A 26,550-nucleotide genomic window follows, 5' to 3' on the forward strand; every position below is an offset into this window, starting at 1 on the left:
CATCTGAGTTCCTCAAGGATAATGGAGCCTAAGATGCGAGAGACTGAAGGAGATGGAGAGGACAATTCAGGTAGAATTGCTTCCTTCCCCAGTGAATGAAAAGTGTGTGACTTCTTGAGCCTCAGTGCCTTAGCTCTATCATAGGAGTGAATCTGTTTAGAGAACGCATTCTCCCTTTCTCTCCTCCTGTCTCCAAGAGCTGTTATATTTTTGACATTTTCAGAGGCTTGAAATAAGATTTTTTGTAGCATCTTGTGACCAAGTTAACTTTTTTACCCAACAAGATCCAACAATAAGTGAAATGCTGACAGGGATGCCTCGCAGTGCTGTCACAACAATTTATATGGGACAGGCACAAGTTTTTTGGATGTCTTGTGCAAAACACTGATTTCATTTTAAGTAGTTTCCTTCAGAGCTTGCAGCTGATCCTAATTCAGGTCTTTTCTCACTGAGCAGACTAGCATTGCTTTTCAAAGATTATTGCTTGATTTCTAGTGTAGTACTTTGTGATCCACTGAGTCTTGTAATTAGCATTCAGAATATTCTGGGATGTATTATAGAACTGACATTTTAAAAGCATTAGCCTCCCAACACTGCACATTCCACCTATGTAAGCCTTTTCTACATTTAAATTGGTTTTGGTAACATTGTCCTTATCATCACTATTTAGCTTGCTGAACAAAGGCGGTGGGTTTCCAAGTTGTAATTTCTTCTCTGTATCCCAGGCTGTTAATACCAAAGTTTTTCTTCACAGTCTAATTATCTCAAGAGGCAAGTAGAAACTCTATTAGGAAAGATTCTATGCCATAGGTTATTTCTTATGTGTCATAAACATTGCAATCCATTCTCCAAGATAATAGTAATTTCATGCTATTAGTATAGTCTTGAAAGACATTAATGCAAGACTGGACTGTGTTACATTTTCCAGGAAAAAAATCCACTTATGCAGAAATTATAAAGGAATTATTACTGTTCAAAAAAACTCGCACATGCTGCTGGTTGCATCTTCTTTATGTTTCTTCACTTAGGAAAGAAAAAATCAAAGTTCAAATCTTTCAAAAAGTTTTTTGGTAAAAAGAAAAGGAAAGAGACGTCGTCTTCTGGGAGCAGCAGTCTGAAGTTATTCCAGTCAACAAGTGATGTCACGGCCTCTCATGACATGCACATTAATTATGATTCTGAAGATGAACTTGAGTAAGTCTTTGGACTCTGGCTGGTAAACAAATACAGAACTGCTACAATGTTTGTTGACTAAAGACACCCCAAAATTGCCTCCTCCGCTTGTTCAGAATGCTTCATTCTCAAACAGTTGCCTTTTTCAGGAAAGAAAAATTAAAATGGCTGATGCAAGACAAATCACAAGGGAATTGGATGGGGTGCAGCAAGAAATAATAACTAAAAAAGCTTTCATTTAATCATAAATAAGCCTTCGGTTATCATTTCAAAAGAATGTAATTCCCATCTTCAAAAATGAATTAGGTACTCAGCTTATATCTTACCAGGATTGTCTTATGCCCCTAAAATGTAACTCCTAAGGACTGTTAAAGAAATTTAGATGCACAACCATTTACGCCAGGTTTTGAAAGCAAGGAAGGGATGAGGGGATGACTACAACTGAAATCAGCAGGAACCAGAGGCTGTGAAGCCTTTATTTCCCCTGTACACATGGGATTCATCTGACCAAAGGACAAATGTCTGCATCTGAGTTAGTCACCAGCTGCCTATTATAATCAGCAGAGAGAAGTCAACATTACTAAGAAAGCTTGTGTCATTCTTGTGTAGATGTCTGAAGTTCAAGTGAACCAGGCTCTAGAAGTGCCTATTTCTCCCCACTGAATGTAAACAGGAGCCTGAGGTGACCAGCTCCGATGTAGATACCTGTGGTTTAACATCTGAAGTTAGACCAGCTGAATCCCAGCCTGTGTATCTGTCTGCCTGTGAAAATCCTCTTTGTTCAGACATTGCCAAAAATGTTACCCACTACTGAAAGGTAACGATGAGAAACCCGGTCTGAAGTTCAGATGTGTTCCTGGATGGAGAAATGGACTGAAGAGCCCCTTGGCTGCCTAAAAAGCAAGTCCTTGCATTGGTGGATGTTGTGCCTCAGAACAAGCCTCCTGGTCCTCAAGCAATAGATGCTGCTGTGCCCAGGGCCGGGAAAGGCAAACCATCCCGGCCATGTAAAAGGACATTATGCAACGCGGCCACCAGGCAGCGCCAAACAACCAAAAAAAATTATTAACTTTTTTTTTTTCTTTTGTGGCATTGGCAGCAGTAACATTAGTCCAGCTTGAAGCCCCAGGAGTTCCTGGCAGCACCAGGTCTAACAGGGGGCTCTGGCATTGTTGTTCAACAGCACATTTTTAAGACATAGATGGTCAGATTTTCTTTCCCTTGTGCATGACTCAACGAGGTCGTGTCCAAGTGGGTACGGGTCTTTGGCTGTTTTGGCCATGTTCCTGTGCTGTTACTCGCAGGGTTGTTACATTACTGTTTCTTACTATTTGTTCAGACAGACAAAGACCAGGAAATTCCTTGAAAGGAAGGAAAATTAATTCGAGCACTCGTAATCTGAGGAGACATCTAGGGTACCTCCACTACGCATCCGGGAGGTATGCATCTGCTAGAAAGAGAAAGCAAAAGTAGCATGCTGGGATAAATGTGCGCATGCAACAACACTGCTTATCTGGCTGCTCTTGCAGTCTTTGTAAAATGTTGGTGCGTTGAGCAGCCATTGCAGCCTTAACTGGCACTTACTTTGCAAATTGCTATAGATCTGTCTGACCTTGGATGCATTGGAGAGATCACATTTTCACTTGGATAAATTGTTCTTCTAATGTCTCTAATGCATTAAGCAGAAGCAGCAGGCTTTCCTTCCTTCTGCAGCAGGAAGAGAGATCAGCTTTTTCCTGCTATTGTTTTATCAAACATATTTATAGCAGCCATTACACAGAAAATGTTATTTTCTGCCATGCTTTTTCTATGTTCCTGAATGTCCCTATAACAGTATCCAAGATCCAAAAATACACAGTACTCTTTTTTTTTTTTCTCTAAAATGTCTGCTCAATTAACTTCATAGTGACATGAACCCAAACAGTTCTGTATTCTGTACCCTGGTTTGCCATTTCATAGCTGTCTTATTTAAAAAACTTAAAAGAAGGGAGTCCTAGAAGAAATGCCACATGCACACATTTCTGATCCCTGCTCAGTTAGGCTATGAGCTAAGCTGAGGAAAATGAGCACAAGAGACATCCCAGCAGCTAGCTGTCTGTCCGTGGGTCTCCTGTACCGTTCCCATGGGGAAACAAGGTGTTCATGCCCCACATGTAAATCTGCAAAAGAAGTTACATACCGCATGCATCAAAAGTAGGAGACAGAATATGAGAGAAGCTACCCCACAAAGCATCTTCCGCTTCCTCTCACTAGCCCACAAAGAATGTCCATAAAAAACTGTTTCCCCCAGGCTTGTAAGAGAAAATCCCAGGGATCTTGATAAAGAGCACAGGACCTTGTAAGGATTTATGTAAATTATTCTATGTGAGAATTATATTGACTGAAATATTTTTGTTAATGACCTGTATGGCAGAGACACATTAAATGCTGTACCGCACTTAAATAGTAAAAGGTACTTATTCTTCCTATGGTAATGGTCAGTCATTTGCAAGACACATTCTTACATTAGCAAGAAGTTAGTCCATCTCAGGTACAGGCTCATTTATGTGAACTCCCTTCATTTTGCACCTGGGCTTGCCTGTGGCACTGTCACACAACCCAGCTGCTGGCTTCCAACCAAGGGGCAGTAGCTTTGCCATAAGATATAACTCAATTGCTGGGGTAAAACTGTCTTTAATCTTGATTCAGTTTGTTACAGTGACAGATAACAGCATTTGCAATTTTTTGTTTGGTTTTTAAAGGTGTTACCTAGATTAGCCTGAATGACTGTATTGTATTCATGGAGAAGTCTGGAATCTCGTGTGTGATGTATGCTGCACACACCTATCCCCCACTCCATGTTCAACAGACCACCTGAGTTAAGAGTAAGAGGACTGGCAAAAAAACTTGTATGTTTTCACTCATTTGTTATATTATTCTAGGACACATAAAGGCATTATGGGAAGCAGAGCTTTATCACATGATAGCATTTTCATCCCTGAGACTGGGCAAGAGCCTGCAAGGCCAGTAAGAGTGTTTTCTCAAGAAAACGTTTCTGATCGGATTAGAGCTTTACAGGTAATGTACACAACATAATTTTTTCAAATGCAGGAGGTGGAACATCTTTCCAGGCTTGATTTTGTGGGATAATATTTGTGGTTGAACATTTGATTAATAAGTAATATCTGTCTGCAGCTTACATTAAATGTCGCATTTTTTAATTAAAGCGCAGTATCATATCTTGGTTCTATTTAAATGGTAGTTGAAAAATGGATAGGTTGTTTGGCTCCCTAAGAGAACATCTAAAGTGAGATGTCCTGTGCCCTGGATCATTCAATTGTGAAGTTAAAATAAAGGTACCTCATTGACCTTAGCTAAAAAATGTACTGGGGAAACCTCCATCACTGTCTCATGCTAATGTATTTTGTGCCACACTGAAGTTGAAACTCCAGCCTACCATGAAATTGGGACCTCCGCCTCTATTTGGACTTCATGCAAAGCGAACAGAGGATGCTGGGACCAGTTCTGAAGATGATGGATTACCCAGGAGCCCTCCAGAAATGTCTTTGCTCCATGAAAACCTAAATTCAGGCACAACAACAAGAGTGAGTAGTTCTAGTGTTGACAAAAATCAGTGTTTAATGACTTGTTTTACCTGTGTGTGGAAGGCAGAATAAATTTAGTTGGTTTGCTAAAGGTATCACTACTTTATCTCTGAACAATTCAGAAATACCTTACCTGAAATGGGAAAATGCTTTCTCTCTGTGTAAACAGCTACTTAGAATCTCTGTTCCTGTTAAAATATAAATATCATGCCAGAAAATGCAGAATTAGGAAGGAGAGGATGTGTTTGTATGCATTCATGGGGATGCTGGGGGTTTTTTAGGGACTACAGAGAGCTGCCAGGCATGAAAAAAAAAGGCTGAAAAATCTGTATTCCCCCTTGAATGTGCTGATAAGAGAGCTGTCTTCTTTAATGTTTTTCGAGGCTGTCATCGGAAAAAGAAACATAAAAGAATTTGAAATTGTTTTTTCATTTTAAATGATAGTTTTGTTATACATTATTTCATTCTTTATCTGCATGTCTTACACTTTATGTTTGCAGTGTCCTTGCTAATCCTTAAGACTATAGAGAAAAACAACTTACATTGTCAGTATCTGTGTGCACTTTGTGTAGATGGTTTCTGCGAGTGTATCTACCTTGTTTGTCATCTTTTACTGAATCTCTTCCTCATTCCATCCCGCAGTTCTCTGACTCTCACAAGCACCTTAGCTCTTTGAGTTTAGCTGGAACAGGCAGTGAAGAAGAAGAACAGGTAACTTCTGCCAAATGTATTAAGGGCCAAGCAAATTATGCATAGTAGCTTTTTAAAGAAATGTAAGACATAAATATTATTTTGTTGCCTGTCTGCTGCAGAAAACAACTTTGTATGTATGTAATTGCATGCCTGTCTATTTGCTGTGCTTTTTTAATGCCTGTCCGTCTAACATAAAAGTTATGATTATTTATCAACATAATTCTGATGCCAAGTAATCGCCCATTGATAATAATTAAGCCCTCTAGAATAGCTCATATCCTTTAGCAGGCTTCACAGACATGATTTAATCTGCAAGCACAACCAACCAGATTTAGACATTGAAACAGTATCCCCTTTTCTAAAGATGGGAAATTGCAGTAAAGGCTGCTTGTGTTACATGCATAGAATAAGGGAGGAAGCTTGTTGAGGAGCTGTGACCAAAATCTAGATCCTCTGAAATCTGCCTAGACCCTTGCTTTAAGTACAAGGTTACCTTGCACTGATGCAGAAAGTGTTTGCCTGATGATAGTGGCTGACATTGCTGCTTAGAAGTCTGAGGTTCAGCCTTCAGTCAGATTTCGGCTGTGAATTTTGCTGAAGTGATGTTTTCAGGACTTGAGTACAGGCAAATAGATGGCTTGCTTCAATCAGCAGCCAGCCGTTCTGGCTGATTAAAGGCCAGTTTCGAAAGGCTCTGAAGAGTCCCTTTTAGTTGTCCGCAGCTGGAGTCATGGTAGAAACAACACAGGGGGTAAAGGGAAAAGTGTTTTCTAGAAATAGGAGGAGGGGTAGAGGGGAATTGCAGAAAGGAAGTAGAGAAGCTAGTCCTGAGCTGACTATTTCTTGGTAATTATGCAAAATTTATTTCAAGGCCAGCTGCAGCAGGGCTCAGCAAAGATTTCTGGCCACACTCATTAGATTCCACAGGCAGCTGTTTGAAAAACTGCTTATATGCAGTGAAATTTTGCTATTTTTAAAGAAAAACAACAGAACACGTGAAGAAGGTATTTCTTGGGAACTGGTGTAGGCTCACTGTAAATTTGTCCAGTCCAGATGCATATTCGCTAACGGAGGATTTATGTCTCCCTGTTGTTCCATTAACATCACTCTCTGACTCACTCGCTGACTCCTGAGACACAGTGGTGACTATGTGGTTGCTCAGCTTTTTCCACATGCCCCATCGTTTAGCTTAGAGCTCTCTTCATCCCCGTCCTGTTTCAGAAAGAAGCCAGAAAGAAGCTTTACTCCCAAACCGCAGTGTCTACTATCTGGCATTTCGGAGAGATTAGGCCTGCTTCTAGAAGTCAGAGGAGACCAGCTCGCAGGGCTGAAGAGTTTGCACAATGCAACCCTGAGTTTTTGGGCAGCAGTGACACCTTGCTGCGTCTTGGAAGCTTTCCTGGATCGAAGAAGGGAGGAAGGGATCACAACTGACTCATCCGGGCTTTGGGGATGGGGCTTCCTCATGGCCCCCCACCTTGTGCCACCCAGCACGACCAGCTGAAGGACAACTGAGCCACGTGCACAATGAGATTTGGAGAAAGGGGTCTGCCAGCCATCCCCTCCTTCCGCAGGCTTCGCCCCGGAGCCAGACCTCGTGGGACAAGCAACTTCTGCAGCCAGCTCAGAGCTGGCATTCACTCAGGCTCCTGAAATTTAAGTAACAAACCAGATTCTTGATTTTCCAGTGTAATGGCCAATGCTGAGCATTGCCAATGAGAAGACATCCAAAGTTCTCGAGGAAAAGCAGAAGCCAGAAGAAAGGCAGGCAAATAATGACGTGCCTTGAAAGAGAACATGTGCTACGTCCTTATCATGGAGCTGAAATGTCAATGTATTCACTGTTAGGTACTAATGTATAATGCAGCCACATATTGTTTGTTGTACATTAGTCATGTTTGAGTACTAGACTGCAGATATTGTGGAGGGAAAATTAATGAGAGCATCCATTATTCAGAATGGCTGAGCTAGTTTTTTTTCTTAAATAGAATGCATGATTGGAAGCTGTGGATCCAGCCTCTGCTAAAATCAGTGGGAGATTTCCCCTGGCCATTGAGGAAGCTGTAGCAGGACCTCGCTACACTACAGAGTATCTTTTGGCTGCAGTGCATAATGCAGAATTCTACTTGCAGAAAACACTGGCGCTTTTATCCTCCCTCGACACTATCCTGCTCTCCCCTTCTCCCATCCAACCCCCTCAGTAAAATACCATTTCCAGAGAAAGAAGAAGAAAAGAAGAAGGAAGAAGAAAGCCCGCAGAAGAAAGCATGACAAAGGAGGAAAGCTCCTCTGATGAAATGAACAGGAATTTCAAGCCTGCAAAGGGAGTGCTGTCACGAGTTGTCAGAGGTCATGTTAATGCCATGACAGATAGTTTGGAAATACTGTTTTGCCTATTTGCAAAAACTGAATCTGAGAGAAAGGAAGAACCCTCTTTAGAGTCATTTTTCATAAATTTTTCAATCTCCTTTTTGCCTCAGCCCTGGGACTAGGGTAGTTCTTGGTGAAGGGCACAGGCAAGCTGGATTCCAGCTTCGTGAAAGTACTGCACCCCTTGGAGCATTAAGGAGTTGTTTCTGGATGGGTTATTGGCCTGTAGTAGGAATTGTCCATCATTTCCTTCCTCAGAATAGTCTGCAAATGAAATTTTACATTTCAGGTAAACTTACTAGTTATTTTGCAGATATAAATACATGAGGAGAAAATGCAAGCTGACTTAAGTGTCAATGCCACTGATGTTTGATTCTTTTGTCTTTAGGAGGGTGTTGTAGAGTTGGAAGGGACCTGATGATATATAGGAAGCTAGAGATACTAGACCCCAGCAGAACTGTGGGTAGGAACAACACCAGTGCTCCACGTGCAACATTAGGAAATGCAATGTATTTTAAAGAGGTGTCAAAAAGAAAAAGAGGCAACCTTAAAATAAACATGGGCCCTTATTTGTAGAATTGTTATTTTATTGTTGTTTATTTGTTTCTTTGTTTGATTCTCTATTTGGGGATTTATTTTTTTTCAGGTTACATTGGGTCCTTCTTTTAGATCTTGCTCTACAGACGGTCAGCTGTTCCCTAGGCATGGAAGTGCTAAAACTGGAGCTCCCCAGATATCTGACAATACCGTCTTGCCTGCAGCCAGTTTTGACACTCCACCTGAGCTTTTCTCTTGCTTGGATAATTCTGCTGCTAAACACAAGCTTTTAATAAAACCTCGGAACCAGAGATCCAGTAAAATGAGAAGATTTTCTCAGGTACTTGTGAAAATAAACAGTGTCACCTTTGACACAAAACCAGGAAGTCCTTACTGGACTTATTTCAAACTCAGATATAAGAAAAGGCAGATTTCGGCATGGATATTTCATTGGGCTTTAATAGCTGTTATTTGATGAGGCTACGTATCGGGAGCAGACACTAGGAACAGATGAAATATTAACTTCTTAACTCTTGATGCAGCATTTTATGTAACAATTTTTTCTTAAATTTACTGTGCAGTACAATTTAGTATCTTGTTTGTGATGCAGAAGTTGGGGCTGATTGCACAACTTCTTACTTAAGAAAATTTTTTTGCAAAGCGTTATGGTCAACTTGTGTACTTTTCCTAGTCTGAAAGATCCTTGAGAGAGTTAGAGTCTTTGAGAGAGTATTGATGGCAGAGCAGTTTTAACTTTCCAAATATAATTGGGCTTATATTTTCAAAAAGTACAGAAAGAATAAGTTATTACCTATTAATTGGAGCCAAATTCTGTACATTAGGACTGTTCTGAATTCAGCCCTCTCTGTGCCCCAATACTTGTAAACCCTTTATGTGCACTACAGAGACTTAAAGTAAGTCTCCACAGAAAAAAAATTTTTAAAGTTTATACTATTAAAAAAAAATTTTAAACCCATCCTTTTAAAACACCATTTATCTGATTCTTTGTCATATCTTTTGAAGGACATAGTTTAATTTTTCTTCTTCTCTTCTCTTTTTAGAACTGAAGTTTGCAGCTCTTACCACAGTATTTGCACTTTATTGTTTGTGGTTTCTTTCAGTGTTTTAAATACATTTAAGCCATTAAATTTGCTTGCTTAACACCAGGAATATTATGCCCTCTGTCTCTAAATATTAGTTAGCTGATATTCTGTGTTTTCCAAAATCTGTGAGTGATCTTTGGGCTCGGTAGAGCACCGCTGTGCGCAACACAATGATGAGGCCACTTATTTAGAAAAGCATGTAAAGCAGTAACTCACTGATCAAACCTCCTCTTCCATTGTAACAATGTTACCGAAATACAATTGCTTTGTCCAGTCTGCCTATAAACTGCCAGATGACTGGTTTTCCATGGAGAGTGTTCACATCTTTCGATAATCTAATTTTTATTATTTTCCTGCCTGACTCTGTCTGTGCACCTTGCTTCTGGCTAACTGATGTCTTCTGCTTTTATGTTCCTGTGTATATGGGTTGTGAATGCAGGTGGCATTGCAGCTCTGTCTTTGCAATTACACTTGCAAAACAAGAAGTTGGAAGAACCCTAAAAGTATCTTCAGAGTGCAAGTTTTGTGTTATTAGAATTAGAGCCTACATCCAAAATACATATTTACCCAACAAACTACAGTGAATCAGTGAGCTAATACAGGCACCATATGAAAAGGCATATTCATCAGCTTAATAATGTGCTTTCAAAAACCCCTGTATATTTAGCCAGTCCTTACCTGAAGCTTAATCACAAGACCTCACAGATAACTACATATGCATTTATAAACTTCTATCAAATACTCTAACTCGTGAAAGAAAAAGAAGACTTTTACACAAATGAGGCAAGGCTGTAATGCTGTATGGCAGTGGGATTAGACAGAAGACTGCCATATGTGGGTAGATGCTCAGCTGGCATAGAGTGTCATAACCGGATGGACTTGGTAGGTTTTTGCTCTTCCTTCTGTGTACCCTTCCCTCTTCAGATTCATGCTAGAATGGGTTGTTTTATTTTTAATGCTAGTATGCAGTAGCAAAATACAAAGGGACAGATTTTCCTCTTTCAAGTGCTGCTTTTTCTCCAAGAGCAACACAACATACCCAGTATGCTCTGGGGAATCAAGTGCCAAGGACGGTCTAATGGCCATTGTTTTGATGAACTTCCCATCTACAAAGGCATGAAATCACTAGTTGTGCAGAAGAAAGTGTCACTGATTGCTTTTATATTGGTTAAATACATTATTCCAGGATCTGCTTAGATAAAAAAGCATCCAATGTGTAGGTTAAGAAAAAAGCGAGCTCAGCATTGGAGGCAAGTATTGCCTTCCTCTCTAAGGTCTTGGTTGTAAATGCAATGATGAATAAGAAAAAAAGTAAATCTGTACGTGGTGATGGAGCTCTCTTGAATTTCTTTCTTGCAGAGGACCCAGTCTGAATCTCTGACTGATTTGAGCTGTACCCCAGAAGAAGAAGAGGATGATGAAAAGGAGGTGCAGGCAGACTTGCCAGATGCTGTATTCAAACCCAGCAATCAAGAACTGCCATGTGGCACAGCTGCAGCGCAGGATGTGGCTACCTGGCCAAAGCCCAGAGTGCCTGAGGACCTTCCCCCTGCTTTGAGACCAGCGATGACTCAGCCTACTTCTGAGTCTGCTGTTGTATGGGAAGACCTGCTACCAGAGAAGAAACCGGAGGGCTGCCAACCAACACTGGAAACGTGTGTGAAGTCTGAGTCCTCATTGCTGTTAGAAGGCAAAGACTCCGCAAATTTTTCCTACTCCAGTCCAGACAGAGAAGTACAAAGGCAAGAAGATTCCTCAGAAACACTGGTTCTATTGTCTGGGGATGTGAATGATGTGTCAATCAATACTTTAAATCAAGAAAATAAGGACCTTCTTACTGTGTTTTCAGTAAATAAAATACCATCTGAAGAAGATATTTCAATTAATAAGAATACTATTGTTTTCTTGGTGGGGTCAGAAGAAAAGATACGGCAGGATGATCAGATACCTGTGGAAATGCCCTGTAATAAAGAGGCAAAGAAAGAGGTTGTTCTATTGTCAGAGTCCAGCAAGCAATTTTCCACAGGTTCTTTCCAGCCCATGGACTCGTTCCATGTTTCACATCCTGCTTCCTCAACGCGGATGGGATCATCTGCTTCCTGCTCTGTAGAGAAAACAAAGATTGCACAAGAGGCAGCTGCTTCTGGTAAGGAGAATAGTCAGTTCCTGGTCCACAAGGAGGAACTTTTGGGGAAGAAAGCTGAAAAAGCAGCCAATGAACTCAATGCCCTGAGGAAGTTTTCTGTCTCCTCTGCGCGGGAGAGACCAAGGACCAGAAGCCTACACTTCCCAGAAAGATCAGAGTTGGAAAGCCCGTTAAATACCGGATTCTTCCTGTCCAAAGCAAAGGTCTCCTCAAGAAATGAGAAGCAGAAAGAAGACTTGCAGAAGGGATCTGACCTGGAGGAGGAAAAAAGCAGCAACAAAAAGCAGGCTTTGCTGCCAGAGTCCAACTCTGACAATACAGGCCAACCTGCAGAAATTTTGGCTGGCTGTGTTTCTCCGGCTGTTGATTCGGTGCCGGTGCCAAATGATTCTTTGGTGGTATCTCCGAATAAGCCAAGCTGTGAAGATAAAAGTCCTTTTCAAGTGAAACTTAGATCCACCTCACTGTCCTTGAAATATAGAGACAACTCATCACCAGAATCAAAAGGGATTAAAAGATACAGTGCAGAGCTTCATTTAGAAAATGAGGGATTGACTTCCTTTCTAAAAGGTGATAAGGCACAGATCAAAAAAACAGCCGATACAAATATCGGTGATTCTTTAAATGAAAAGATCAAACCCAAAGCAAAGTCCTCTGAACAGCTTAGTAGCAAACCTCCGTTGCCTAAAAAGCCAGCCTTGCAAAACATAACTGTTCCAAATACTACTGCAAACAAGGAGAAGCAGGACAAAGCCATTCACTCTCCTGAATCCAGAAATGAAGACAGAGACTTGGAGAAAAAGTCAAATCCTTGTAAAGTGCCTGGTAAGACTCACAAAACTTTATAAAGTTCTATTAACTCATAAGGAATGACCTTACCTGTAAGAAAGCATGAGGCAGCCCTGTCATGTCAGTCACAACACTGGTGAGCACGAGCTGATGGCTCTGCCTTCAGTGATGTTGTTCCCTGATTCTCCCTTGCTAAAAACATTATCAGAAGGACATCAGGGAACAAGCAGCAGACAAAATAAGATATTTTTGCCTGTGATTTTTGCATTTCAGGGCATTGTTTAAAGGATGTAAAGGGATACTCAAAAAATAAAATGCATTAGCAAGTATTGTGAAACAAATATCAAGCCACTAAGTGTCCCCATTCAGAGCTGCTGTATGGCAATTCAAAACCCAGGAGCACACATTAAGTGCAGTGCCCTGTGTGGGATGAGTGACTCAGACCTCTAGGCCTTCTTTTTCACCATAGCATTGAGGCAGAAATACTAGTAACTGCCTGGCATGCTCAACAGACTATTTATTTATTGTCTTCTTTGAGCTTTGCTTATTAATTTATCCATCTTTATCATTATTCATTCCTTGTTTAAAAACAAAAATTAACTACCCTGCAGCTTCTTGGAGTTTAAAGCCAGGAGAGACCGTAAGATCATGTCTACTGCAGATTGTTAAATTTTACCCTGTTATCTGTATTATATGATTGGGTTAGAGTTTAAAAAAAAAAATCAGTCCTCTGGACACCTATTGTGTGCTACAGGCAGAGAACAGAAAAGACTGGAAGCAGCACCACTGTCTAAGGTCTTTGCAATGACAATAAACAAGTTAGGTGAAGTATGCTCAAGCAATCCTAGGAGGAGACCTCAGCTCTTCACTTCAGAGAACAGCCAAAAGGGGAAAAAATCTTTAGGTCTTCTGATACATGGGAGACACTTCTTCCCTGCCCTGAATCTGTCTGGTCACGAGTTTGATGTTAAGAATGTAAGGAGGAGATGCTGGCCAAGCAAATGAAAAGGTTTCTTTGTGCCCTTGCAGAGCTCCCCTGCATGGTTGCTCTTCTCCAGTTGGGATCAGTCTCTGAGCTTCAGAGTGGGGGAACACCAAGCCAAAAGAAGACCTCAGGACACAGCAGGCCACTTGTCCTGTAGGGTGACAAAAGCCTTTTCCTGGCCCCAGAGGCAACCTGCTGACGCCCTGAGTGACAGCAGATTCCATCTGCTGCAGCATCACAGATATTTTTGCAGGGCACCGGCCACGTGTACAGTTTTCTGCTCTCCCAGTGGCCGTAGATGAGGGGATTCATTGCCTCCATGGCTGGACACGGGAGCTGTCCAGCCAGAGGCTCCCCGCATCCCACGGGCAAGGTGGTTTCCCTTTGTATAGTCCCAACACTCCCTTTAAAGGCATTTTCTCCTCTGCCCTGCCCTGAGGAATAGTTGATTATTTGTAGTGATGCCCAAATCTCTGATCGATTGAGATTTTGGGGAGAGTCATACCAGGAACAAGCGAGGAGGAGATCTAGCACGGTAGGGTTGGTCTGGCAGAGGACAGAGGAAAGCAGCAGGAGTACCAGTGCTCCTGCACACAGCCTTTTTTCACATCCCACTTGCTGTGTCCCAGGGTGCCTGCAGCAGGAGCAGGGCAGGAGACAGTGAGTGCTGGAGGAGGGAGAAGGGGAAGAAATGGAGCTGGGGAGCACATTTCTCCTCTTGTTCCTCAGCCCTGGGGTGAAGGAGACTCCTGCCTCCAGGCTCAGGACTGTCCTCTGCAAAATAGGGTCTGCAGGTGAGAGCTGTGCCCCAGTCCCCCTGGCAGGGATGCACACACCTGGAATTTGAACCTGGGGCCGCAGGTCGAGGAGCCCCGTTTTGGACACGTTCCTCTCCACCTGACAGTATTACACCAAATCTGTATGGCCTGGGGTTGTTTAACACAGTGGTTCGGATTGGTCTCTGATGGTAATCTTATCCGCTGCCCTACTGATCTTACTGTATCAACTTAAGCAAAGCTGCTACAGTTTTCCACATATTTCCAGCTTGGAGTCCCTCAGTAATGGGTTCTGATATGTGGGCGTGTCAGGACTCAGAGAGAGTTTTAATTCTAAATACAAAGCAGTCTGCTCCAAACTGACCTGAGGTTCTTCCCACCCCACCGCAGACATTTCTCCTTAGACATCTGACCAAGCACCTCCTTGTGCTAAGTTGCCACATTAGCCTGAGCTGGCCACCTAAAGTCGTGGGTGAACGAGGTGTGCCCACCTCCTCTGATTGCCCTGGCACCTCACCATAGGAGAGCCACGGGATGTAATGAGGGCTTAGCAGGGCAATACCCCAGCCCAAACATCATTTTAAGCTCTTTGAAACGTTTGCCTCAGCCCAGTGAGTCAGGAGTGTGTCTTTGCAACCGCAAGCAGGAGAAACCTGACAAGCACAATCAGCACAGCCCTTCATGGATTGCGTGGCTTACCAGCCACCTTTGGCCTCCTGATCTGCTGGGACACCCACTTCTTTTTTTTTTTATCCAACTGCCCTTAATGCTGGCACCCAGCTCTCTGCTAGTCCTTGAGTTCATCAGCCCTTTTGAAGAGCTGTGGTCACCATCGGAAGAGACTTTATGCTGTCAGGGAGTTTCTTCCCACTGAGTGTTAGGAAATCCCTGCGCTGAAGAAGACAAGCTGTGAAGCGGTGATGTAAGGGGGTGCAGTTCCCTTCTCATGTACAATTATCTCGAAAAAGTCAGTTTGCTGTGTCATGGGGTGAGTAGGAGCAATTTGGTTCATTCAGTTAAATTTTTAGCTTTTCAGCACTCCTGGTACCAAAGGCAGTGGGAGGGCTGGTGGGGTGCTGGCTTACCGCCCCGGGTGAAAGCAGCACTCCTGCTCTCCAGAGTTTTCTGGGGAACTAGTGGGGGATTGCTTGGCCTCTCTCAGGCTGCAAGGTGACTCTTTAATGGCTGCATGAAATTAGTCACCCCAGGAGGAGTAATTCTTAAGTTTCTGAAGCTAAAGGCACAAGTCTTTGCAAGAATTAAAAGGTTAAGCTGTGTCATTTGGGGTTGATACACTTTGCTATAAATCCTGTAAAGGGCAGAAACAATTAACATATGCTAACAGGTTATTACAAGAGCAAAACTACAAGCAATACCTGTGTGAATTTGCATATTAAGATATATAAAAATCAGCAGCTGAGGAGCTGTAGCAAGGAGACATGCTCTAACAGAGGAAGGGAGCTCGGGGAGGGACGGTGAACATAACGGTGAATGAAATTGGTGTGTATTGTCTGTCAAATACAGGCTCTGAAATGACAAGAAAAATGTTTCTCTCTACATAAAAAAGACATTACTTTAATGCTGCCCTGGCTACAGCTGCAAAGAAAGCTGTCTTTTTCGAAAAGAAGTTGCTTTTTCGGTTGTGTCAGGCTATTTTGCAATATGGCTGTTTTCCAGCAGCGAAATAGACTTTGATGCAAACATAGCAGTTTCTTGTGTAAAAAAGACTCTCCTGGCATCCATGGTATAGATCCAACCAAAAGTCAAATACCTTGCAGAGCAGCTTAGAGAAGAAAGAAATGTCAGAAATACTTAGCCAAATCTTTTAGAATAGCTTTGTCTGAAATTAAGGAATTGGGTGTGTACACTGACACAAATGCATGTAGTGATTTAATAAACAAAGGGAAATATGTAGGCCGGGATATACTAAATGCCATATGCATTTGTAAAGCCTATCTTAAAATAACTGGTGTTTTATAAATGAGCAAAGCTACAACAGTGTGGAATTAAATATGCATGCATAAGCAGTGTTATAAAACAATGACACTGTTGTATACAGGGGGTGTTATCTCCCTGTGTAAAGTTGTTTGGATTAGTTTTGAGTATGTTTGCTTTTAAAATATGCAGGGAATCCACAAGTTAGCTTTGCTTGCTGTTAGAGGTATGACTTTCAAAAGGCTCTAATATTCTGCCTCTGACCTTTTGCCTGCACAGATGTATGGCAAGAATAACCACTCTTTGCAGTCCTTGCAGGCATAAGATGTTCATTTTCAGGTATGAGATTTAAATGTTATAAAGAGCCTCTGCTATATTTTGTGTGCACAAAGGCTTTAGATTTAAAGGAAACGGGTACAATATCTGAGGCCATCTCTAAAAAAAAAAAAATCAATCCCTAAATCTCAGGGTAATGTTAAGTATGTCTTTGCCGCGGTTATCCATATGAGCAGCCCCCCCCCCCCCCCAGATACACCTGTATATACTCAGTATATCTGTCTGTCAATAGACAGAAATAGGTATGTATTTCTCTTTCACTTTCTGTGTGTGTATAAACCAATGCACAATAACAAGTCAATGATAGATCTCCTTTTGTACATAAAGATTCATGTTTTATCTTCTTCTTATTGTTCACACAACCAGTCTGGCACACATTAAAGGATAATACACAGCTATCAATGAGAAGTGTACACATTCATTTCCACAATATTTAAGCAGAAGAAATTTCATTTATAAGATCAGAGCTTTAGTCTGAAAAAAAAAGCTGCTTTAGTAAGATACTGAAGGAAAGAGATACCTGCATTTAATGGGGCTGCAGCAGGGGAATATCCCCCCTTAGGGAATACTGAGACAGCCCACCCTGCCGCTGTCAGACCCAGCAGAGAAGAGCTTGGGTGATTCTGGTTTGTGGAAGGGAATTGAGAAGGTGGCTGTGGTTCCCTTGGCTTCAGGGCTTATCCTGGGGGGTCAGTCTGGAAGCTGCGGACGTGACGAAGAACACAGACGGAGCAGCTGGTCTTGCGACTGTCCGTATGTGTTTGGTGGCTGTGGGAAAGATGTGAAGGGAGGGCTTCAGCAGCCTCTGGGTGGGGTTTCACATGGCAGCAGAAGACCTCGACAGCCTACATTAAATGCTAGTTTTAATACATGGTGACATTATGCACAAAGCAGCTTGATGACTTGACAAGTTCTGACGTAGTATATTCCCATTGTTGGTGACTTATCCCGATGGGAAGAAGGGGCTCACTTGCCTTTTGAAAAGCCTGAGGCCAAGCCAGCTCCAAGGAAACCAGGGAAAGATGCAATCACGAGGTTATTTGTGAGTGAACGAGAGACAAATCGCTGCCAGCAATATCCTTTATTAGCTTATGAGGTTATTAAGTAACAAGTTGAATAGCATATTGTTTAAAATAACATGTTGTAATAAGAACTGAAGAATATGATTCAAATTCTAGTTTTATTCAGAAAATCTCCCGAGTGTAACGCAGAAGCAAGAGGCTCAGCCCTGCTTCACCAGAGAAGTGAAACATGGGGCATTTGTGACGGCTGTGGCCTCTCAAACTCACCCAGCTTCCGACGGAGAATGCCACCACTTGCATTTTGTACTATGTTGTCTCCCTAAAAGTGGCATTTACCAGCTGGGAGCTGTTGTGCTGGCTGCTGTGCTGTGCATGCAATGTGCAGCAGAAGCAGGAATTACATTGTGCTTTTGAGTACTTTTGGTTCCACTCTGGCTATCCGGTTCTTTAAATGCTGTGCTTTGCCACGTGGGGAACCATAAAAGCGCCCAGACTACCTTATGACCAGATGAGGTAAGACAGGGAGAGCTTGTTCAAGGTGATCAGACAGTCGCCGAATTCAGGAAGGTGTGCAAGCAGCACTTCTCTTGCGTACAGGCGCTTCCCAAGAAAGCTTTTGGCCTCTTGGTGCCCCTCAGGGTACCTAGAGCTTCCTAGGAGAGTCTCAGACCACCTTAAACTACCGACTCATTTCACTGTACTATCTCCTGGATTACTTCACCACCTTTCATCCTTCTGGCTGGAACAACGGTGCATGTATACTGCCAAGAAACCTTCTCTAGTTGGAGGTGGGAGGATGTAAAGACCTCTGGGCAATGGGAAAGATAATAAATAGTGAATATGACTCTTCTACCCCTTACAGTAATTCTGGCTGACAGATGAGGTAGCAAATCCTGCACAACCCGTGTGCATCTGATGATTTTTTGCTGAAGATAAGGTATTTCCCCTGCCTTGCCTGTCCGCCTGGCTCTCTGCCACATAGACTCTCACAGGAACAAGGGCAGAACGTAATTGCTTAAAGAAACTAGAGAGCCCCTCCCAGAAGCAGATCAGGTCTTGATCCTCTGTAGGTGATACTACTCTGCTGTCCTAAGTCAGGCCTGTACAGATACATATAAAATCTTTAAGATGATGATAAAGAGCTTTTGTTCCCTACTATCACAGGAGCATTCTGATACCATCTCTTATGGGATGATCCTTGTCTCTAATTCGGCTGCCTTCTAATTGGCATGACTAGGATGTCTGGCGTCTCATCAGGGAGAGTTGTCTGAAGAGCAAAAGTGCTTGATGCCTTCATTAGAGTGTCTGCCTTATGAATAACACTGTTATAATAGCAGCCTCCAGACATACCGCTGTGGGACTGGGAACCCTGTTGTGCTGGGCGATGCAGATCGAAATAACAGAAAGATGAATCCTAAATCCGTGAGGATAACAGAGAAACAGGAGCACAGGTAGTAATAAGACCATTACATGTATCGCAGTAAATAGAGCCTGGGCATAGCAGTCATTTTATTGATATTGATTGTATGTTGGGAGCAGAGGTGGAACAATGTGCAGTTCGGTTGGTGTTTACAGAAAGTTCCTGTGGTGTGACAGGGAAAATGGGACAAAACACAAAGGGTGATTTTGAATCACAGACACTAAGTACATCACTAGCAGCATCAAGGCAGAAGCCAGGTTCCCAGTATCATGGCAAAGCTGGTAGGTGGATTGAAAAGGGCCTTCAGGGTAAAGACGTTGGTGTTTGTGAGCACCAAGATGTTACAGACAGTGAAGGAAGGTAAAAAGGTGGTGGAAACGGATGCGTGTGGTGGTGTGTCTGTAGCTGTACAGAGAAGCAGCCCAGTCTTCTCTGGGCTGAGAAGAGGCCTGTGCACAGGGGGAAAGGGTGTGTTTGATGGGATGGATTTACTGGATGAGTCCAGCAGGGCACAGGGAGGCTTTGGTGGGGAAACACCTTCGTAATATTGAGTGTAACTGTCGGATGGATATTCATTATAGGATGCTAGGAAAACGAGTCAACTAATTATTTGGATAGAAGGTAACTGAAGTGAAAAGCTACTTTTTGTACTGAGTGAGGGATCCTCACCTCTGAGGAACACTAGACATCACCATCACCTTCAGTAGTGGCAGTCAGTCTGCGTATCACAGTAGTGCTTTGAGAACTGATGAAGCGTGGCACCTGGTTTTACTGGGCAATGCACTAACAGGTCCTGCCCAAATTGCAGACGACCTAAAAAGGTGCAATTGGTGCAGATGGGTTCAAGGGCATGGCCTACAAGCAAAGGATGGAATGTGATGGCAGATGCATTAGCAGGCATCACATCAATTTGGCTTATGAAGCTCCTAATGGAAGTTTGTCCTAAGATATTCAGAGAATATGGGTTAGCAGTCCTTGAGCTGCTAGTGGTTATCTTGGCAAACTGCGGAAGATAAGAGAAGGCTCCAGAAGGTAGCACATCTTGAAAAGGGAGGTGAGATGAAGAAGAGAAGGAGAGAGAAAGGGTGTTACATACCACTTAACTTAATGTGAACTGCTGAAAGGAATAATTGAGCTATTTCTAAATGTCTACAAGATAACATAGATATAAGTTCCAACCAACATGACTTGGTCAAGAGCATTCAAATCAAATGATAACTGGTATCATAGGGCATTCCTATAAATATAATGACATTCCTATAAATACAGTCTTGGTGAAGCTACTCATTGGGTTGGTGCAAAGCTACTGAGTGTGCCAGCTAATGATTCACTGTCATATTAGATGGTGGCCATCTTAGGTCTGACACTATTCAATATATTTAAGGACATAGGTGACAGAACTAAATGTGTGATTATTATGTTTGCAAGTATTACCAAGCTGGAAAGCCTGTGGGCGCACTGGAGGACAAGAATAGAAATCAGGGTTACCTTGGGAAAGTACAAACATAGTTTGAAAAGAATATTTTCGTATACCAAGTAGAAAGTTCTGTTATATGTGCAAAAATAATTTGATGCACAGATACAAATGGGGAATGGAAGAGGGGAAGTAACACAATCTGGAGCTCACAAACTAAATACGAAACAGCAATAACATCATTGTGCAAGAAGCTCATCATACTGACTGATGTGTACAGGAGACCATCTCAGGTGAAGTGGAGTAGTCCTTCCACTTCACCTGATGCTAGCACCATTTCATCTCAAGTGCTATATGCCAGTTTTGAGCACTGTATTTTGAAGATGATTTGGACCAAATTAGGACAATTCCTACAAAAGCAAGAGTTATCTAGAGAATATGACCAATCAGAAAAGTTAAAATAGGGAAAATATGGTCTAAGTCTTCAAATGCATAAAAGGCTGCCACAAGGAGGCTATGAATAATCTGCTCATTTCCGTAGCATATAGGAAAAGAAGTTATGGATTCCAATTAGAGCAAGGAAGATTTAACTTACCCAATAGGGAAAAAATCGAGTAGAAAAAGAAAAGCCAAGCCATAGGATAGGTTGTTTAGGGAGAGTCTGAGATCTGTCCTGTCTTTGCAGGGTTTTAAGAACAGGTTGGATGATACATATTTGTCAGGAAACATGTGAAATTGATCTTGTAACTGATTCTTGCCTTGCAGCTGAAGGATAGACTAGATGACATTGTGAGATCGCTCCCAGCCTTATTCTCTATCATTCTGTAAAATTAGACAAAATTAAGTGAGGGCAGCCAGCAAAGAGAAGGGAAGAAGATTATGGGAGAAACAGCTGTTGGCATAGAAAGATGGGGTGTAGGTAGGATGCAGAGAATTGAAGTAGCTTGCTGTGCGGGAGGGAGGGAAGCTCGTTCAGCATCTAAGGGCTCTGCTTTATCTGTGCTGCATTTGCACAGCTGGACTTTCTGGCTTGTTTCTTTCAGAGGTTTCCCTGCAAGATCACATGAGGTGAATGTGAAGGGAAATGCAGGCATCAGCTGGCAAAACATCTTGCTTTGGCCTTAAAGCAAAACTTGTGCTTTCTCTTTTTGTGGTTTTTAGCTGACATAGGTTTTACAATATTTTCTTGCTCAAGTAACTAGTCCGTCTCTGATGAGGTACAATAGTGACTTGAGAAAATCCCCAAGCAAAGAAAGTTTGTGGGCTTTCATAATGTGCCTGAGTTTGCAGACTCCAGCTCTTGGGAGAGCATCATCCCTTTCATCTCCTATGCCTTTATGAGGCATCTCAAATGTGCCTTCAGAGACATTTGCCTGCTTTCCTGAGCGGGGCCACGTTCCCCTACATTAGACTGTAGCCCTCCAGAAATGCGTCTGAGAGGTCCATGCGGTCCTGTGCTGGGTGGCCCAGCTCTACTCCAGAACAGCAGCTGAGCCCCGAGGGACTTTGGGGCAGTAATGCTTCCTGGCTGGGTCTGCCTCCTCCTGGGTCCCTGAACAGGATGCTGACTAGGTAACAAACTTTTCCTAGGGGCAGGATAATGTGTGATTTGAGGATGAGAAGCTTAGCTTCTGCTCTGAAATAGCCTTCCATAAATTTGGGTACATTAGTGGCTAGAAACGGCTGGGAAAAGTTAAATCGTCTTTCCTTATGGCTCTAACATGGCTCTAAGGGTGTTAGTACTGTTCTTGTTCCTTTTTCAAACCATTTTTTTAGTTGAAAAACTGAATTTTGGGTGCAGCAGCCAATGAAGAAGTGGAGAACCTGGGGGCTGCAGCCAACAGAGGAGCTGAGGCTCTTCTCTTGATCCAGTTCTGCTCAGTGTATAGACAGGATTTCCCTTCACAGAATATTTGAATAGGGGGTATTTCACTTCCCCATACCTCTGGATACTGCTCATCCCTGGGTAGCAGTTGTGAGGACAGCAGGGTAGGACTTTTGACCCTTTACTCTAGGAAGTGCTTTTATTTTCTTGTCTCACTGAAATCTCAGTTCTGGTAGAGCATGATGAATGTGACTGGCCCCAGTGGAGAACACGGCCAGCATCAGCAGGGATAACTCAAAGTAAACCTTACGTAAAAAGACCGTAAATTAACCTTGTGGTTTTAGCACTATTTCTGTGTGATCAGACGCCACAGACTGTTGTGCTCAGTCACCCACAGCACCTGTGGGCACCAAGGGGCTGCGTGACAGAGGCTGCTCCTAAAGGGGTGGAAGGAAGGCAGGAACCAGAGTAAGGCATCAGCTGCTGCTGCATGGGCCTGGGAAGAGCGGGAGCCGAGGGCAGCCACAGCGGGGAGGGGGTTGCCTTTGCCACACCATGGTCCAGCTGTGTCCAGCTTTGAATCGGCTGCTGCTTGTCTCTAAGAGGCCACGAAGCAGATGGGAGGAGGGGGCAGAGGGCGAGACCTTGGAAAATAGGTGGATTAATGAAGCTTGATTCGTGTTTCTGCATCTCCCTCACGTGAGGGCAATGACACTGCGACTCTAGCCGAACAAAGATGCAAAGCATTTTTCACCAGTAGAATGGTAACTTAAAACAGGGAGCACAGGAAGATTGCTCTCTGGAGACCAAACTAAACAGAATTCCTATTTACCCAGGCTGATCACACATCCTGGGACCAATCAGTGTATCGAGCAAGTGCAAGCTGAAGCTAATTACAATTCTCTTTCATATAACCATGTACATAAATAATCTGTCAACAGAAAGAAGCGTGCCTTCCCCCGTGGCTGCTGGAGACTCCGGAAGAGATCCTGACACTCCTGCAGAACCAGCCTGGATTTCCATAGCAAGGCAAAAGCAGAGGGGCATGCAGCAGGAACAAGAACTCAACAGAGAAAAACTTGCGGCTCTGGATGTTAAGTCAGATACAGAGAAACAAAATAAAGAGAAAGAACGAACAGAGGTACTTAGGGTACAAATTTGTGATGCTTTCATATCATCTTCCTGTAGTATTCTTTGGATCTACTGCTCTATTACCAGTCATGCCGTAATGATTACAGATGCTTAATGAGTATACTCGTAAGTAAGAAAGACACTGCTCTCGGAAATGTGTTACAGATTCAGAGTTCTCTGATTGTTCAGATACGTGATTTTATATCTCCAAGAAATCCTGGAACTATGTGAGATGTGTAAAATTTTGTGGGTGCCCAATACTTACTTACCAGATCTAATGTGTGTATTGCATGCTAAAATACCCAGGATGAAGTGCTAAATTGTACAGTCTCAGATCTCTCTCAATACAGAGGGAATACATTCTTGTTAACTATCCTTCTAAGCACAGCATTTCATTGAACCTCTTATACCGCCTGACTGATTTAACACTGAATGAACAGCTCGGTCCCAGAAGCTCCTAGGTAACAATTTTTAGAGCCTTGAGAAGTGAAATAGGATAAAAATAACTTTTGCACTTGCAGACAGTGCCAAGATAAAAATTCTGGTTCTGTGTATATGGATAACTCAGACGGCCATGTGGTGCCATGGAATATGGGCTGACTCTGCCTCTTCAAAGATCCCATGCAAAAGAGGGTGATGCCTGTAGGAAGTAATCTTCCCAGATGACAAAGGTGTGCCAGCAGAAGCGCTTGGCATTAATCCAGAATACTAACAAGGCTTCCCTGGTACTGGGCTAGCTCATGGAGACAGCAGCGTGCAAGTGCTGCCTGTATCACCTCTGGCACAGTAAGAACCCTGCACTGATGCAGGAGCATGTTTGTCCTATACCAGTATAGCATTCCCAGTGCAAATGGCCTACTTTCTTGCTTCAGGTGGTACTGTTAGAAACCCAGATAGCTGTATTATATCCTGGAATAACAGAAGATCTCTAGATGATGAAAAATAGCAGTGGTTAGATTAACAAGAAATAATACCTAATAAAATGTCTAGGGAAGATTATGAACTGCAATAATGTTCAACATTGTCATAGCACTTAAAACACCAAGGGTTTAAATGATCCCAAAATACAGTTTCTGTGTCAGAATAGGAAACTAGAGATTTTAGCTGGCAATGTTCCCTAAAATTCATGGCATGCATTTTATTTCCCTGTATCAGCTAACAGAGAAACATGCCAAGATGCTCCTGACTGCAGCATGTGAGGCTGGGTGCCACTGTACTACTCCCACTTTCTCCTTCTCCCACATGGCACCAGGCAGTATCGCTTCAGGGTAGTTTTTGATACTGGCAAGAAAATCCATGGGAGGTTGTGTTCAATTTCTTTTTTATGGAAAATCCATTTACCATCAACTGTCCAAAAATACAGTGCCCTAACCCACAAAATTTGGGAGGTAGAAGGGAAACATGAGAGAACAAGGCTGTTTCCAAATCCTATATATGTTAGTAGAGGTATGCAAAGGGCTTGAAATACATTTTGCATTGAAGACTATAATAACCTACTCATAGATACCATTTTGAATAAGAGATACAGAGGCATAGTTTTAATTTGTAGAGTATCACGGATGCTAGCGTGAAACCACTGGAGCTTTCTGAACAGGTATCAGCTCAAGTGAGAGGACTGGGACCAGTCTATGATGAGCACATGTGGTCTTTGGACCATGACAGGCACTGCATCCACTCCCTTTGCTCTTCCAAACTGGTCTCATTCTCTCTGCATTACCTGGATTTTATCCCTCTCTGTGCCTAGGGGTCAGTGAAGCAGCAATGGAGCAAACCTTCACACTTGGCACCTAAAACCACTTCTGAAGAACAGAGGAAAGAGACAAAGTCTGAAATGAAGGAGCTGCTGCTGAGAACCAATTCACTGTCACATTGTGTCCCCGGTAGGAAATAAAATGCTTAAAATGTAGGCTGCTATCTCACAACCTTGTCAGAAGAAATCCTGCTTGAGTGTGCTGGAAAACAAGTAGGCGCTAGGTTGTAATTTCTTCCCCAGCCCCACATCAGTAAGGGCAAACTGTTTTCTCAGTGCTCATATCTGGCGTTTTATTTGGTGGCATATTCTTTTGACCACTTCAATTACAGAGTAGTCAAAACTTGTGTTGAAAGAAATGCAAATCAAGAGTGCTAGGCCATTTCACAGGACTGGGTCCCAAATGCACTATCCCAGTGTAAAGTGTAAAATGTATGCAAAATTCTTTTCAGTCACATTCAGTTTTAATGTGGTTTCCTCAGCAAGCTGGAATGATTTCATCACAAACTGTCTGCCCATCAGTCCTCCCACAATAACTTTGAATCTTTTTAGTAAATTCAAATTTGAAAGAAGGGCAGCAGTTTTGAAGATAATAAAATTCCTGTGACTTGGGGGCTAGGTAAAGGAGGAATTCGCAAATGAATGCTCTTGCTAATGAAAAGACTCTTTCTTCTTTGGCCTGGGTGTTAACATAAGGCACAGCAAGGAATCCAGGTCATCATGTTGGTTTTGGTAAATTTAGGGACTAAAGAGATCAGTGTTGAGAAAAACATTGCATTCTTTTGAGCACAGAATGGTTATTTCCTCAATAACGTATTGCAGAAGAAGCTTCCATGTGAAATGTAAAGATTTTCTACCTTAGAGCAGGGCACAAGAAGTTTTTAACGAAAGAGCTAGCGTGTATAGCTGTACAGCAAGCGAACATAACATGTCCATGTGTTTTATTCACAGTAGCTCCATCACCACCACTGGAGGATAAAGAGGAAATAAGCCACTTGAAGAAAGCCAGTAATGCTGCTCCAGATCAGCCATCGTGGATGGAACTGGCCAAAAAGAAATCACAAGCTTGGAGTGATATGCCACAGATTATAAAATAGAACGATGCGAGCAAATGGCATCTTTCATAATTAAGTCAACTACTTAACTGAACTTCTACAGATCAGCTAATCACAGTGAAGAATCTCTTGATACTGGAGAAGGGTTTTATTATACAGCTGTGGAGAAAGTGTGCAACAGATGCAGTCAAAACGTTTACCTTCAACTTTGTAGCAATCAGGATCGCAATGGCAATGGATTACTTACATAACGCTAAGGACATACTTGCACTTTGGAAAATAAAACTATTGCTGTATGTATTTCCTGCGTTTTCTGCTTCTAATGACATTTGCATCAAAACAGGATCTTTGCTAAACTTTGCTGAACTTCTGTTGTTGCTAGAAACTTCTATTTGTCATGGTTTTCTCTGTTTACATTTATAAATTGTGCACTAACATCCTGATTCTGTTGATGCGTTTCACTGCAATCGCCTGACACTCTTTCTGTCAAAGCTGTTTGGCCCATG

At 42.5% G+C, this 26,550-nt stretch overlaps 1 protein-coding gene across 1 annotated transcript; it reads left to right on the plus strand.

The window, feature by feature from the left end:
• The first annotated feature begins 21 nt into the window (after positions 1-21).
• KIAA1211L (KIAA1211-like ortholog) lies at positions 22-26,086 on the plus strand. Its single transcript, XM_010575750.1, has 10 exons — positions 22-70; positions 1,029-1,194; positions 4,095-4,230; positions 4,593-4,757; positions 5,400-5,468; positions 8,467-8,697; positions 10,820-12,431; positions 23,050-23,249; positions 24,984-25,119; positions 25,941-26,086. Exons 1-10 carry the CDS (start codon positions 22-24, stop codon positions 26,084-26,086), a joined length of 2,910 nt encoding a protein of 969 aa, XP_010574052.1.
• The last annotated feature ends 464 nt before the right edge of the window (positions 26,087-26,550 follow it).

This window comes from Haliaeetus leucocephalus, unplaced genomic scaffold (genome assembly GCF_000737465.1).
Source record: "Haliaeetus leucocephalus isolate CR32 unplaced genomic scaffold, Haliaeetus_leucocephalus-4.0 Scaffold495, whole genome shotgun sequence".
In the NCBI taxonomy this organism is placed as follows: domain Eukaryota; kingdom Metazoa; phylum Chordata; class Aves; order Accipitriformes; family Accipitridae; genus Haliaeetus; species Haliaeetus leucocephalus.

Excerpts from the sequence above, each read along its gene's own strand:
- KIAA1211L (XM_010575750.1), top strand. The coding sequence starts at position 22 with ATGGAGCCTAAGATGCGAGAGACTGAAGGAGATGGAGAGGACAATTCA. Across the intron at positions 71-1,028 it reads AGATGGAGAGGACAATTCAG|GAAAGAAAAAATCAAAGTTC; the intron begins GTAGAATTGCTT and ends TTCTTCACTTAG. Across the intron at positions 8,698-10,819 it reads AAATGAGAAGATTTTCTCAG|AGGACCCAGTCTGAATCTCT; the intron begins GTACTTGTGAAA and ends TCTTTCTTGCAG.